Source organism: Mercenaria mercenaria, chromosome 2, assembly GCF_021730395.1.
Source record: "Mercenaria mercenaria strain notata chromosome 2, MADL_Memer_1, whole genome shotgun sequence".
In the NCBI taxonomy this organism is placed as follows: domain Eukaryota; kingdom Metazoa; phylum Mollusca; class Bivalvia; order Venerida; family Veneridae; genus Mercenaria; species Mercenaria mercenaria.
In genome coordinates, this window is record NC_069362.1 from 75,250,410 (window position 1) to 75,263,216 (window position 12,807).

General features: G+C 35.7%; 1 protein-coding gene across 50 annotated transcripts in view; it reads right to left on the reverse strand.

Annotated features, from left to right (window-relative positions):
* LOC123564339 (titin homolog) overlaps positions 1-12,807 on the reverse strand; it is a 244,984-nt gene that overhangs the window by 107,677 nt on the left and 124,500 nt on the right. For 45 of the 50 annotated variants that reach the window (XM_053536978.1, XM_053536998.1, XM_053536986.1 and 42 more), the window contains 5 exons: positions 12,310-12,513; positions 10,182-10,310; positions 7,679-7,779; positions 4,932-5,025; positions 3,836-4,024 (listed from right to left, as the gene is read on the reverse strand). In XM_053536978.1, the coding sequence (XP_053392953.1) occupies positions 3,836-4,024; positions 4,932-5,025; positions 7,679-7,779; positions 10,182-10,310; positions 12,310-12,513 (717 nt within the window). The remainder of the gene's footprint in view (positions 1-3,835; positions 4,025-4,931; positions 5,026-7,678; positions 7,780-10,181; positions 10,311-12,309; positions 12,514-12,807) is intronic. The other 5 variants (XM_053536991.1, XM_053536997.1, XM_053536996.1 and 2 more) reach the window with 1 other exon arrangement.

Here is a 12,807-nt window from a genome sequence, read left to right on the forward strand (position 1 = left end):
TTCACAAGCTTTTCCTTTGATTTGACCTGGTGACCTAGTTTTTGACCACACAAGACCCAGTTTCAAACTTGACCTAGTGATCATCAAGACAAACGTTCTGACCAAGTTTCATAAAGATTGAGTTACAACTGTGGCCTCTAGAGTGTTCACATGCTTCTCCTTTGATCTGACCTGTTGACCTAGTTTTTGACCCCACATGACCCAGTTTCAAGCCTGATCTAGAGATCATCAAGACAAACATTCTGACCAATATTCATAAAGATTGGGTCACAACTGTGGCCTCTAGAGTGTTCACAAGGCAAATGTTCACGCCGGATGTCGATGGACGCCGGACAATGACCAGTCACAATACCTCACCTTGAGCACTTCGTGCCCAGGTGAGCTAAAAAAAACAACAATTAACTAGGCAAGTCTTATCAGAGTGAATCGATTTTCATTTAGACTGAATCATTTCCACTAATCAGTAAGTTCAATTAGAGGTTGCCTTTGAAAGAAATGCATGCCTCCCAAAAAGGCTTCATGGAAGAGTGAATTGTAACATAACTGACAATGACACAAAAAGATGTATTTGAAGATTGACTAAATTTCACTTGGTAAAGTTCTACATTATCCCCCATTTGACCTTTGATCTCACCATCCTACAGTGACCTTGAACCTTGATGATCAGAAGATGCTTTTTGTATGGCATCTAACTATAGTGAACATTTGTGGCAAGTTGTTTGAAAATCCTTGAAGGCGTAAAAAGATACTGAAAAGACACAATACATTTCCTATCTGAACTCTGATTTGACCTAGAACTGACATGACAGAAAGTTGTGTACTGCATACTTCACTATGCTTAACATTAGTCCCAAGTTCTTTGAAAATCTTTTGGCCAGACAGACTGATAACAAGATTAAAAACAAGAGCTGTTGGAGGACAGCAACGCTCGACTATTCAACAGCCTTGTCAAAATTTAATGAATACAAGTTGAAAAAGGGGCATAATTTTGTAAATGCAAAGTAGAGGTATTGAACCTCTGTACTGCATGTCATATCATGACAGCGAACAAGTTGTGAAGTTTCAATCCTTTCCCAAATTTTTGGATACTGAGATACCCGCTTACATACAAAAACTTAACAAAAAAGTGCTAAGTCAAAGGGCATAATTTTGTAAAAATGCCAAGTAGAGTTATGGGACCTTCACAAATGCATGTTAATCATGACAGTGAACAAGTTTTGTGAAGTTTCAATCCATTCCCAAATTTGTGGATACTGGGGATATCAGTTTACATACAAAAATTTAACCAAAAACTGCTAAGTCGAAAAAGGGGCATAATTTGAAAAAAAAAGAGAGTAGAGTTATGGGACTTGCTTAGTGCATGTCAAATCATGATAGTGAAGATGTATGAAGTTTCAATCATTCCCATTAGTAACTACTGAGGGTACCAGCTTACATACAAAACCTAACCAAAAATTTTTTAAGTCGAAAAAGGGGCATAATTTTGAAAAAAAACAAAATAGAGTTATGGAACCTGTGCAATGTAGATCAGTTCATCACAGGAATAAATGTGTGAAGTTTCAATCCATTCCCACAAGTGGTTACTGAGTTACCAGCTTACATACAAAACCCTTTAAACCAAAATTTCTAAGTCGAAAAAGGGGCTTTAAATTTTGTAAAAAAGCAAATAGAGTTATGGAACCTGTGCAATGTAAGTCAGTTTGTCACAGTCAATAAGTGTGTGAAGTTTCAATCCATTCCCACAAGTGGTTACTGAGATACCAGCTTACATACAAAACCTTAACCAAAATCGGGACGCGGACGCGGACGCAGACGCCGACGCCGACGACGACGCATGGGCGAGTGCAATAGCTCACTATTCTATGAATAGTCGAGCTAACAAGAGGACCATGATGGTCCTGAATCGCTCACCTCTTCCCACATGACCCAGTTTTGAGTATGACGTCGTTTTTTCTATTATTTGACATAGTGACCTAGTTTTTGAGCTCATGTGACCCAGTTTTGAATTTGATCTAGATATCATCAAGATAAAAATTCTGACCAATTTTCATGAAGATCCATTGAAAAATATGGCCTCTAGAGAGGTCACAAGGTTTTTCTATTATTTGACCTATTGACCTAGTTTTCAAAGGTACGTGACCCTGTTTTGAACTTGATCTAGTCATCATCAAGGTGAACATTCTCTTTACTTTTCATGAAGATCTCATGAAAAATATGGCCTCTAGAGAGGTCACAAGGTTTTTCTATTTTTATACCTACTGGCCTAGTTTTTGACTGCATGTGACCCAGTTTCGAAACTGACCTAGATACCATCAAGGTGAACATTCAGACCAATTTTCATGAAGATCTATTGAAAAATATGGCCTCTGGAGAGGTCAAAAGATTTTTCTAATTTTAGACCTACTGACATAGTTTTTGACCGCAGTTGACCCAGTTTCGAACTTGACCTATATATCATCAAGATGAACAGTCAGACCAACTTTCATACACATCCCATTCAAAAGTATGGCCTCTAAAGAGGTTACAAGGTTTTTCTATTTTTAGACCTACTGACCTAGATTTTGACGGCATGTGACCCAGTTTCGAACTTGACCTAGATATCATCAAGATGAACATTCAGACCAACTTCCATACAGATCCCATGAAAAATATGGCCTTTAGAGAGGTCACAAGGTTTTTCTATTATTTGACCTACTGACCTAGTTTTTAAAGGCACGTGACCCAGTTTCGAACTTGACCTAGATATCATCAAGATGAACATTCTGACCAATTTTCATAAGGACCTTTTGAAATATATGGCCTCTAGAGAGGTCACAAGGTTTTTCTATTTTTAGACCTACGACCTAGTTTTTGACCGCACGTGACCCAGTTTCGAACTTGACCTAGATATCATCAAGGTGAACATTCTGACCAATTTTCATAAAGACCCCATGAAAAATGTGACCTCTAAAGTGGTCACAAGGTTTTTCTATTATTTGACCTACTGACCTAGTTTTTGATGGCACGTAACCCAGTTTCGAACTTGACCTAGATATCATCAAGGTGAATATTCTGACCAATTTTCATGAAGATCTTGTGAAATATATGGCCTCTAGAGAGGTCACAAGGTTTTTCTATTTTTAGACCTACTGACCTAGTTTTTGACCGCACGTGACCCAGTTTCGAACTTGACATAGATGTCATCAAGGTGAACATTCTGACCAATTTTCATAAAGACCCCATGAAAAATGTGACCTCTAGAGTGGTCACAAGGTTTTTCTATTATTTGACCTACTGACCTAGTTTTTGATGGCACGTAACCCAGTTTCGAACTTGACCTAGATATCACCAAGGTGAACAGTCTGACTAATTTTCATGAAGATCTTTTGAAATATATGGCCTCTAGAGAGGTCACAAGGTTTTTCTATTTTTAGACCTACTGACCTAGTTTTTGACCGCACGTGACCCAGTTTCGAACTTGACCTAGATATCATCAAGGTGAACATTCTGACCAATTTTCATAAAGACCCCACGAAAAATGTGACCTCTAGAGTGGTCACAAGCAAAAGTTTACGCACGGACGCACGCACGCACGGACGGACGACGGACGCTGCACGATCACAAAAGCTCACCTTGTCACTTTGTGACAGGTGAGCTAACAATCTGATTGCATCAAAATGTTTGAAGAGACATAACTACATAAACAATAATTTAAATACAGATCTTTACAACATAACATGCATCATAACAGGAAACCACAACAACAACAACAGGAAGTGTTAGTAAAACTCCACCCCATCATGCAGTGTTAAAGATGGCTTGTGTAGGAACAGCCATTTGGCCCCAGTGTCAATACCTTCAGGTTTATTTGTGGCAATTCGCCGTTCACGTTCATCCTCGAATTCATCCATACGCATTATAAGATCAATGTAAGCCTCTTTCTTTTTATCGGAAATTTCTGGTCTATCTTCCTCCTCGGCTGATGCGACATTTCGTCGATCATCAATTGTGGCTATCATGTCTTCAGATATTGAAATATTGTCTCCTAGTTGCAGTAATATACAAACATTTTAACTGAAGCTAAAGACCAATGGTAGCTACATAAAACTTTTTCTAGACTCCATGAAAAAAATCAGACGAACAAACTGAATAAAGTCCCACAATTCTTGAACATATGCGTTGATTATCTTTATGATATTTTAAAAATCCTTCATGAAATTTGGAATTAAATAAAATCATAATTTGTGATTCTACAAAAGTGTATTTGTTACTGTCTTTGTCCACTTGTGGGAAAAGAAAGATGAATGATGGTGATTGTTTACTAACATATATCCTACCACTTGCAAACTGCATTCCTATATAAACAAACTGAAGCCCTAAACACATACAGTACAAAACAGATATAACATAACCTGTTATACCAAATAACAAAACACAAAATACAATCTTAACCTTATAGCTATACACACAAACTCACATTTACACGTACAAATGACAATGAAATATGAAAATGAATAAAGAAAGACTAACAATATCTATAGCTTTTTATATCTTCGTATATGTAAAATAGTACACTGTGACAACAAAAGAACTGATAAGAAAAATGTATAACTAATTGCCTAAAAACTGATTTTTGATGTAAAATTTTAGAAATTCAAAATCTAGAACAATATTTCATGTTAGTTTTTATTTATACAAGATAATAGAACTGAAACTATTTTATCAAAACTGAACTAAAATCTGTAGAATATGACAATCTTATAATTACTAATGTAACAAAAAATAACTGACTAGCTCCTCTTCACTTTTGTAAAAACACGTTCTCAACATTTCTCATATTTGAATATCTGTATACTTCCCACATTTATAAAGGAACAGCATAATCAAATTACAACGGCTTTCACCATTTGGGCTAATTAATTAACCTTGGATAAATATGACAAGCATCTCACCTTCCGCAGGCGCTTGTGGGGCAACTCTAATCTCCCTTCTCTCTCCTTCACTCGAAATAGAAAAGTTGTCTTCTTCATTGGCCGATTCTGACTCCTGAAATAGTGTCAAAATCGAAATCAGTTATAATATTCATTAGGGGTGTATATCCCTGCATATCTGCAGATAAGAAATGAAACACAAAATTTAATAGAACATAATTATTACACAATATTCAGTAAAAATATTAGGAATGCTTTCCTCATGAGTAATATTCATAAAATGGGATAGGAAATGTTTAACTATATATAGATTATCATCATATTCCTTAAGGTTTAATCTTGGTTATGGCCTTCACTGATCCCAAACTCCTATATTGATTATTTTGTAATTTTGTCTGAAACATCCTGTAATATGGATAGTAAAAAATTATAACCTTGCTAATACAACTATTTATTAAACAGAAATAGTAGAAAAATGTACCAAAATTGTGAGACAGAATATTTTTGCAAATAATAAGACACAATCCCTAATAAAAAAGGTTTTCAAGAAAGTTTATTCCTATATATAAGACCATGAAAATAAACATTTCAAATGTTTCAGGACAGTCTTTCAATTTTTACCTTCTTACAAATACAAATTTTCTCAGACTGATAGACAGAAAGAAAGAAAAGTGGTCTAACATAGAAAAATATGTATAATGTTCTACTCTATAGATTAGAAAGTTGGTCTCCCTTACTGTCTATACTAACATTCCAAACATCAACTAAGTAAATAAACATGACATAATCACATATCAACTGAGCAATGAAACTGAACAATTGCAACTAATATACCAGAAATATGAACTTTATTTCAATGTAAGAAAGTATGTACATTACTTCAAAAGACACATTAATTTATGCAAGAAATCTTTCATGACTACTGGTACCTAGTACATTAGCGAAAATTCGCTATAATTCTCTATAACGAAAAGTTGTTTGTTTTTCTGTTTTTGACAGATATGTTATTTACAACTATGGCAACACATGCAGACATAGGACTAATATTCTGCACTTTACTACAAATCATTAAAAGCAATAGGATGATTTTTAAACTTTCAAAGGGCAAAGTCTTGGAAAAGAAAGCTGACAAAACAAAGGAAAGAACAGACTATACAACAGGTTATAGAGACAAAGAAAGAACAGACTATAACTCACATAAAGACATAAACTCAATATGACCAAAAGTTAGAATCGTTCAACACTTTATTTTGGAAACTACTTCAAATCGCAAAAAAAAAATACATTTTCAATATATTCATCTATCAGCAGACGACAAACAAATAGTGGACATAACTCTCACCTGCAAATCTTCATGTATCTACAGTATTAGAAACATGCAAGTGAGAAAATGCATTCTGGGTAAAACAATATTTATTTGGCTATTTCCCCTGGGAAACATTCTGTGCAGACACAGTTGAGGTGCTAAGTTACCATTATGTACATTAAGTGGGTTAGTAACATTAGTTAATATAAACTAATGAAGAAGGCAGAGAAAAAATGGATAAAAGCAGGTCATTTTGCAGCAGCAAGCATGTCATGATCATGTAAAACACTAAAGAAAAAAAAAACATCCAAACTTTCTACACATTAGGAAAACAGCCAATAATTTACAATCTTATCAGTTTTAAAATGCTTTCATGATATACTCGGGTATCATACAATTTCAACTGATTCTGGCTATACAAGATATTATTTATCTGCTGTGTGTAACACATTTTGCTATTTCTAGAGGGCAAGCTGTGGTAAATATTGAGGATAACAACATACATTTATAGGGAGACCAAACTTTAGAATGGAATACAGAAATATGCACTGTCCACATCAGTCACCTGTCACAAAGGGCTATGTATTTTCAATAACAAGTGACTTCTACAGGCAGAGCACTGTTTATATTCTAACACAAATAAATTATTTGTTTTCCTATTGCAATAAGAAGGCTGAAAGTGTGACATTATTATTCAATAAAATCATTGTTTGTATGTCACAGCATATACATCATAATAGCAAATGTCATTTATGGCTAAGCACTGAAATGAAAGACACAAAACAGGCAAATGTTTGATGGATACGATGTTAGCATTGAAATAATATACTTCAAACAGTGATTGTATCATAGGATAAAATCATTGTTTAGATGCATCTAATAACAAGAGCACCGCCTAATGGTGCCATCACTCGTCTGCAAGTGCTGGACAATATGTAAGAAAAGAGTTATAGTTCAGATTTTCTAAGTACAAAAAGGACCATTATTCTAACAAAATGCATATTAGAGTTATGGTTCTTGGCCTACATAGCCCCTAATGACAGTAAACAAGTGAGCAAAGTTTCAAAGCTGTAGCTCTTACAGTGTTTGATAAAAGATGGACCTAAACAAAAATTTTAACCAATGCCGACGCTGACGATCAAGTGACGACAATACCTCGTAGATTTTTTTCGACAATCAGTTGAGCTAAAAATAACTTGGGCTATGCTCTTGTGACAAATTCTTGTATATCTGAACTCCAAACAATGTTTTTATCTAATGATAAAGCCGTTGTTTAGGATATATAATTTTTTAAGCAGAAGCTATGCTGGAATGATAACCTCATACTGCAAGATTGTGTTAAAAACCATGTCCTAACACGTACGACATTATTTTTTTTAAGGAAGGAAAAAGGAGTTAGTAGTTGAAACCAGGATATTAAATTGTCCAAGAAATCAAACTGCTTTAAGAAAATCAGCCATACCTTGACAAGATCCTTTTCATCATACTCTACATCTAGAGACATGCCTTTCTTGAGAGACGAATCTCTAGAAATACCAATCTCATCTGCGAAATTGTCGAAGCCTGAAAGCGCAGCGAAAAAAGACATGTTTACTTTCTATTTGGATAATACTATAAATGTGGAAAGGCATTACTATTTGTCAAATAGACATGTTTATTCATCATAATGTGTAGCTAAGTGAATAAATACCTTCTTTGTTACTATGACTTAATAGGTGAAAATCATGTCTAAAAAAATTACTCTTTGCATTTTAAAAATAAACCCTTTTAACAACAAGAGATCACAGAGTGATCTTGGCGCCCACCAATGTGCCATTTTTGAGTGTTCCAAATTTCAAGACTTACTGACTAGCTCAAGGTCAAATTTCATTTCCGTACACAACACTTTGCATGTGGTCCAAATTCGAAAGCTGTAGCTTGAGAAATGTGAAAGTAGGTCACTAGATCAATTTCAATGACGAAATGTGAAAGTAGGTCACTAGGTCAAAATCAAGGTCAAATTACACTTCAGAACACAAATTTATGCATGTGGTCCAAATTTAAAGCCTGTACCTTCAAAAATGTGGAAGTAGGTCACTAGGTCAATGTCAAGGTCAAAGTTTGTTTCAGTACACAATCCTATGCATGTGGTCTAAATTTGAAGCCTGTAGCTACAGAAATGTGAAAGTAGGTCACTAGGTCAATCTTAAGGTCAAAGTTCATTTCGGTACACAAAACTATGCATGTGGTCCAAATTTGAAGGCTGTAGCTCGAGAAATGTGAAAGTAAGTCACTAGGTCAAAATCAAGGTCAAATTTTATTTCGGAACACAGAACTATGCATGTGTTCCAAATTTGAAGCCTGTACCTTCAAAAATGTGAAAGTAGGTGACTAGGTCAATGTAAAGGTCAAAGTTTGTTTCGGTACACAAAACTATACATGTGGTCCAAATTTGAAGGCTGTAGCTTGAGAAATGTGAAAGTAGGTCAGTAGGTCAAAATCAAGGTCAAATTCCAATTTGGAACACAAAACTATGCATGTGGTCCAAATTTGCAGCCTGTACCTTCAAAAATGTGAAAGAAGGTCACTAGGTCAAAGTCAAGGTCAAAGTTTTTTTCAGTGCACAAAACTATGCAAGTGGTCGAAATTTGAAGGCTGTAGCTACAGAAATGTGAAAGTAGGTCACTAGGTCAAAATCAAGGTCAACTCATGTCAAGGTTCATCCTGCCACTCAAAACCATACATGTGATCCAAATTTGAATGTTGTAGGTTATTGACAAGAAGATTTTAAAATCTTTTCCCTATATAAGTCTATATGAACCATGTGACCCCCCAGGGCGGGGCCATATTTGACCCTAGGGGGATAATTTGAACAAACTTGGTAGAGAACCACTAGATGATGCTACATTACAAATGCCAAAGCCCTAGGCTTTGTGGTTTGGACAAGAAGATTTTCAACGTTTTTCCTTATGTAAGTCTATGTAAACCATGTGACCCCCGGGGCGGAGCCATATTTGACCCTAGGGGGATAATTTGAACAATCTTAGTAGAAGACCACTAGATGATGTCATATACAAAATATCAAAGCCCTAGGCCCTGTGGTTTTGAACAAGAGGCTTTTCAAAGTTTTTCCCTATATAAGTCTATATAAACCATGTGACCCCCGGGGCGGGGCCATATTAGACCCCAAGGAAATATTTTGAATCATCTTGGTAGAGGACCACTAGATAATGCTTCATACCAAATATCAAAGCCCTAGGCTCTGTGGTTTTGGACAAGAAGATTTTCAAAGTTTTTCCCTATATAAATCTATGTAAATTATAGAAATAAACAAAGGGCCATAACTTACTAAAAAATTGTTGAACCAGTCTGATTTTCAGGGGGACACAACTAGGGTACCAATACATCATTCTGACAAAGTTTGGTCAAAATCCCCCATGTAGTTTCTGAGGAGATGCGATAACGAGAAATTGTTAACGGACGGAAGGACGGACGGACTGACGGACGGACGGACCACGGACGCAGAGTGATTTGAATAGCCCACCATCTGATGATGGTGGGCTAAAAATTACACAAGTGGTAATTTGATTAAGGCCATTTTGTTGTAAAATCATTAATTTCACAAGAATGCCAGAAAGAGAGAGAGAGTGTGAGAGTGAACATATCACCACACTCCACAACAAATCCACCAACTCAATAAAATTGGTTTCAATCCTGCTTTGTAAACACATCCAAACTGCATTGCACCCTGGAACTGATTCAATATTTGTCACAAATCAGCTGTGATATTTCAGTCTTTTCCAACTGATTAGGACCACAGAAGCTAATATAATGATGAAAAATCTGAAGAAAAACTATCAAATATTACCTGCTTTAAATTGACTCCTCCCTAACCCTACTCTGACACTAATCTAGTAAGATTCAGAAATATTTCATTAAATCATTACCTCAGTCCTAGTGGATTTATGATAGGTTTATGGCATTACCTGACTGGTCCATTGCTGCCCTTGCTGCTGCTGCTTCAAGTTCGTCCTCCACGACTTCGACGTTATACATTGTTTTCTTTATTACATCTTCTCTGCCAACTTGCCGTAAGCCATTCTCTAATGAATTACCTACAATTTTAGCAAATTGCTGTTTAAAGTATCTGCCTGTCAATTATTTCCTTCAAATGTTATTGAATTGACCAAGTGATAACAATCTAAAGCAACAAAAACAGATTCTTTCAAAAACTGCTAGACTTTCTACAATTGGGCTATTCCTGGTGTAAGAATAACTTCACTGCTTAACAATTTCTTTAATATATAACTTTTTTTCAAAAATCATTTCAGTTTCATCTACAAATAAAGAGCAGATTAGACAAATTTAACTGAACAAACTACGTCAGTATGTGTTGTGGTCTGGCTGATATCGGTTGCTAAACCTGGTAGCTGGAAGTTCAAACCCAGCCGGGGTCATGTGTTCAGGGCCCTCGATCGGCCGTTTTTACCGCCGAATATCGGCTGCTTCCCCCGCCAAAATAGTATCCTTTTTTCCCCCTCCTGAGAAAAAAAATCCCCCTTACTGGGCATTCGGTTGACCCGAGGTCCCGGGTTTTTGATCCGCGAAAATCGAGAAAAACTCGTATTTGACCCGCACAATATATGCTTCGTGCGTCGGGTTGACTCGCGGAAATTTTGTTTGATGCGTCTCGTGTTCGAAAGTTCTGCCCCTTGTCAATCAAAATCCCAGTCAATTTCAATATTGTTCGCCGACATTCGCGGAAGTATGGCAGTAGGCGGAGCGTCATATGTTAATTAGCTGCCAACAGATGTCAATCACGCCACGCGCCGATTGACACGTGGTCATCTCGCGGTTTATTTCAGTACAATAATCCCTGTCATTATCAAAGGTGTTTACTGATCAATGTATAAAAAATAATTGATAAACAATGCAGCTTTAGATTATCGTCTTTGCACAAATTGGATAATTAAAATCATTATTTTGTTTATTTTGTTTGCTTGATACGATAACGAGAGCCGGTCAACCGTTACGGTCTATAGAAAATTTATTATCATTGCCGAGGCTTTGTTTGGTCCAAAATAAATTAAATGCTTTAATAAGCAGAAATTGTAAGTATTGAACAGGTATGGTAAAAAAAAAAAAAAGAAATTTAAAACGGGTATTTCATCAAGAATTTTAAATGTTTACTTTCGTTTTCCATATTTGTCACCCGTTTTCGCGACCGTGATTTTCGGACATTTTCATCATTTCTTACAAGATTTTTCTAGAACAATCTAAATAAAAAGCCATTTGAAAGTCTGCATTTAAGAAAAATATGATCACTATTGCAAAAGCAGCCCTTATTTTGAAGCATTTTTTGATAATAAAATGCAAAGGCACCAAACCCAACCCACTTTTAGACAACTAAAATATAAATTGATTAAAAAAATCTGTAATGATAAATGTACTTGTTTTAGGTAAAGTTTGTGGAAGTTTCATTAATAACAGTATAGCTTGACCCCTGAAAAGCTGATCTTGACATGATATAATTGCAGTTACCAGTAGTATGTTGAGAAAAAGAAACAACTTTAGTTTATAATGAGAGTTATACATGTTATAGTTCTTACATAGTATGTTATTCTTTGAAGGCAATGAAAATTCCCCCTTTTGGCTAAAACGACGCGAAAATTCCCCCGCCTGAGGGCTGCGGACCCCTTCCCCCAAAGTAGAGTGAGGGCCCTGTGTGTTTGTTCAAAAGGATATAGTCTAAACAGTGGCTGAAATATGCTTCAAGTTTTCTTCACTACTTTAGTAAAAATTGATGTGGATTCAAAACTATTCAATTTTGTGATGTCAGACAACCTTACTGGTTTCTAAGACACTGTACCTCTCCCAGTGACTGGAAACTACCACATGACAAGTAAATTCAGAGATATTATCTTATTTCAAATAATAATAGAGAACATGCAACTCAATTATGGGATCAAACTAGTGACCTCTTAATTCATTTTCTTGTATTCTCCTTCTCATAGCTAAATATGTTCAATTAAGCTATAAGATATAGAGGTTCACTGAAGACTATGGACTTATCACGTTTGTCAGGTATATCAGACTTTGTTTTCTAGTATTTACCTGTGGCCTCTTCTCCTTTCTTGGAGACCCACAGCTGTAACATGGCAAGTGCTTGATCGTTGACAGTATGGTAGTCAGATTTTATATCGTTGATCTCAGGTCCCGTTATATCAAGCTGGTGGGCAAGTATCACCCAGTCACCTTGTAATGTGTCAGCAACATCTGTCAGCTTGATCTGAGCGCGACTTATATTATCCTCCAACACTGTAATGGGTAAAACGTATAAACTAGTGTACATTACCTTATCATACCTTTTTGTATTATCTCAATGTCTGAAAACTGTTTCATGTCGTCATTAATTGGGAATGTAATAAGACTTGCCAATTTAGGTAATTATGTTTGTTGTAATTACAACACATAACACTCCATCTCACTTTTCTTAAAAAAAGTTCCAATTATTTTCTTTTGCCAAATTAAATTCAATCACAACCGATTATCTTCAATTTTAATGGTTAAAACAGAACTCTCTGTATTAAATACATTTAGAAACATGCAATT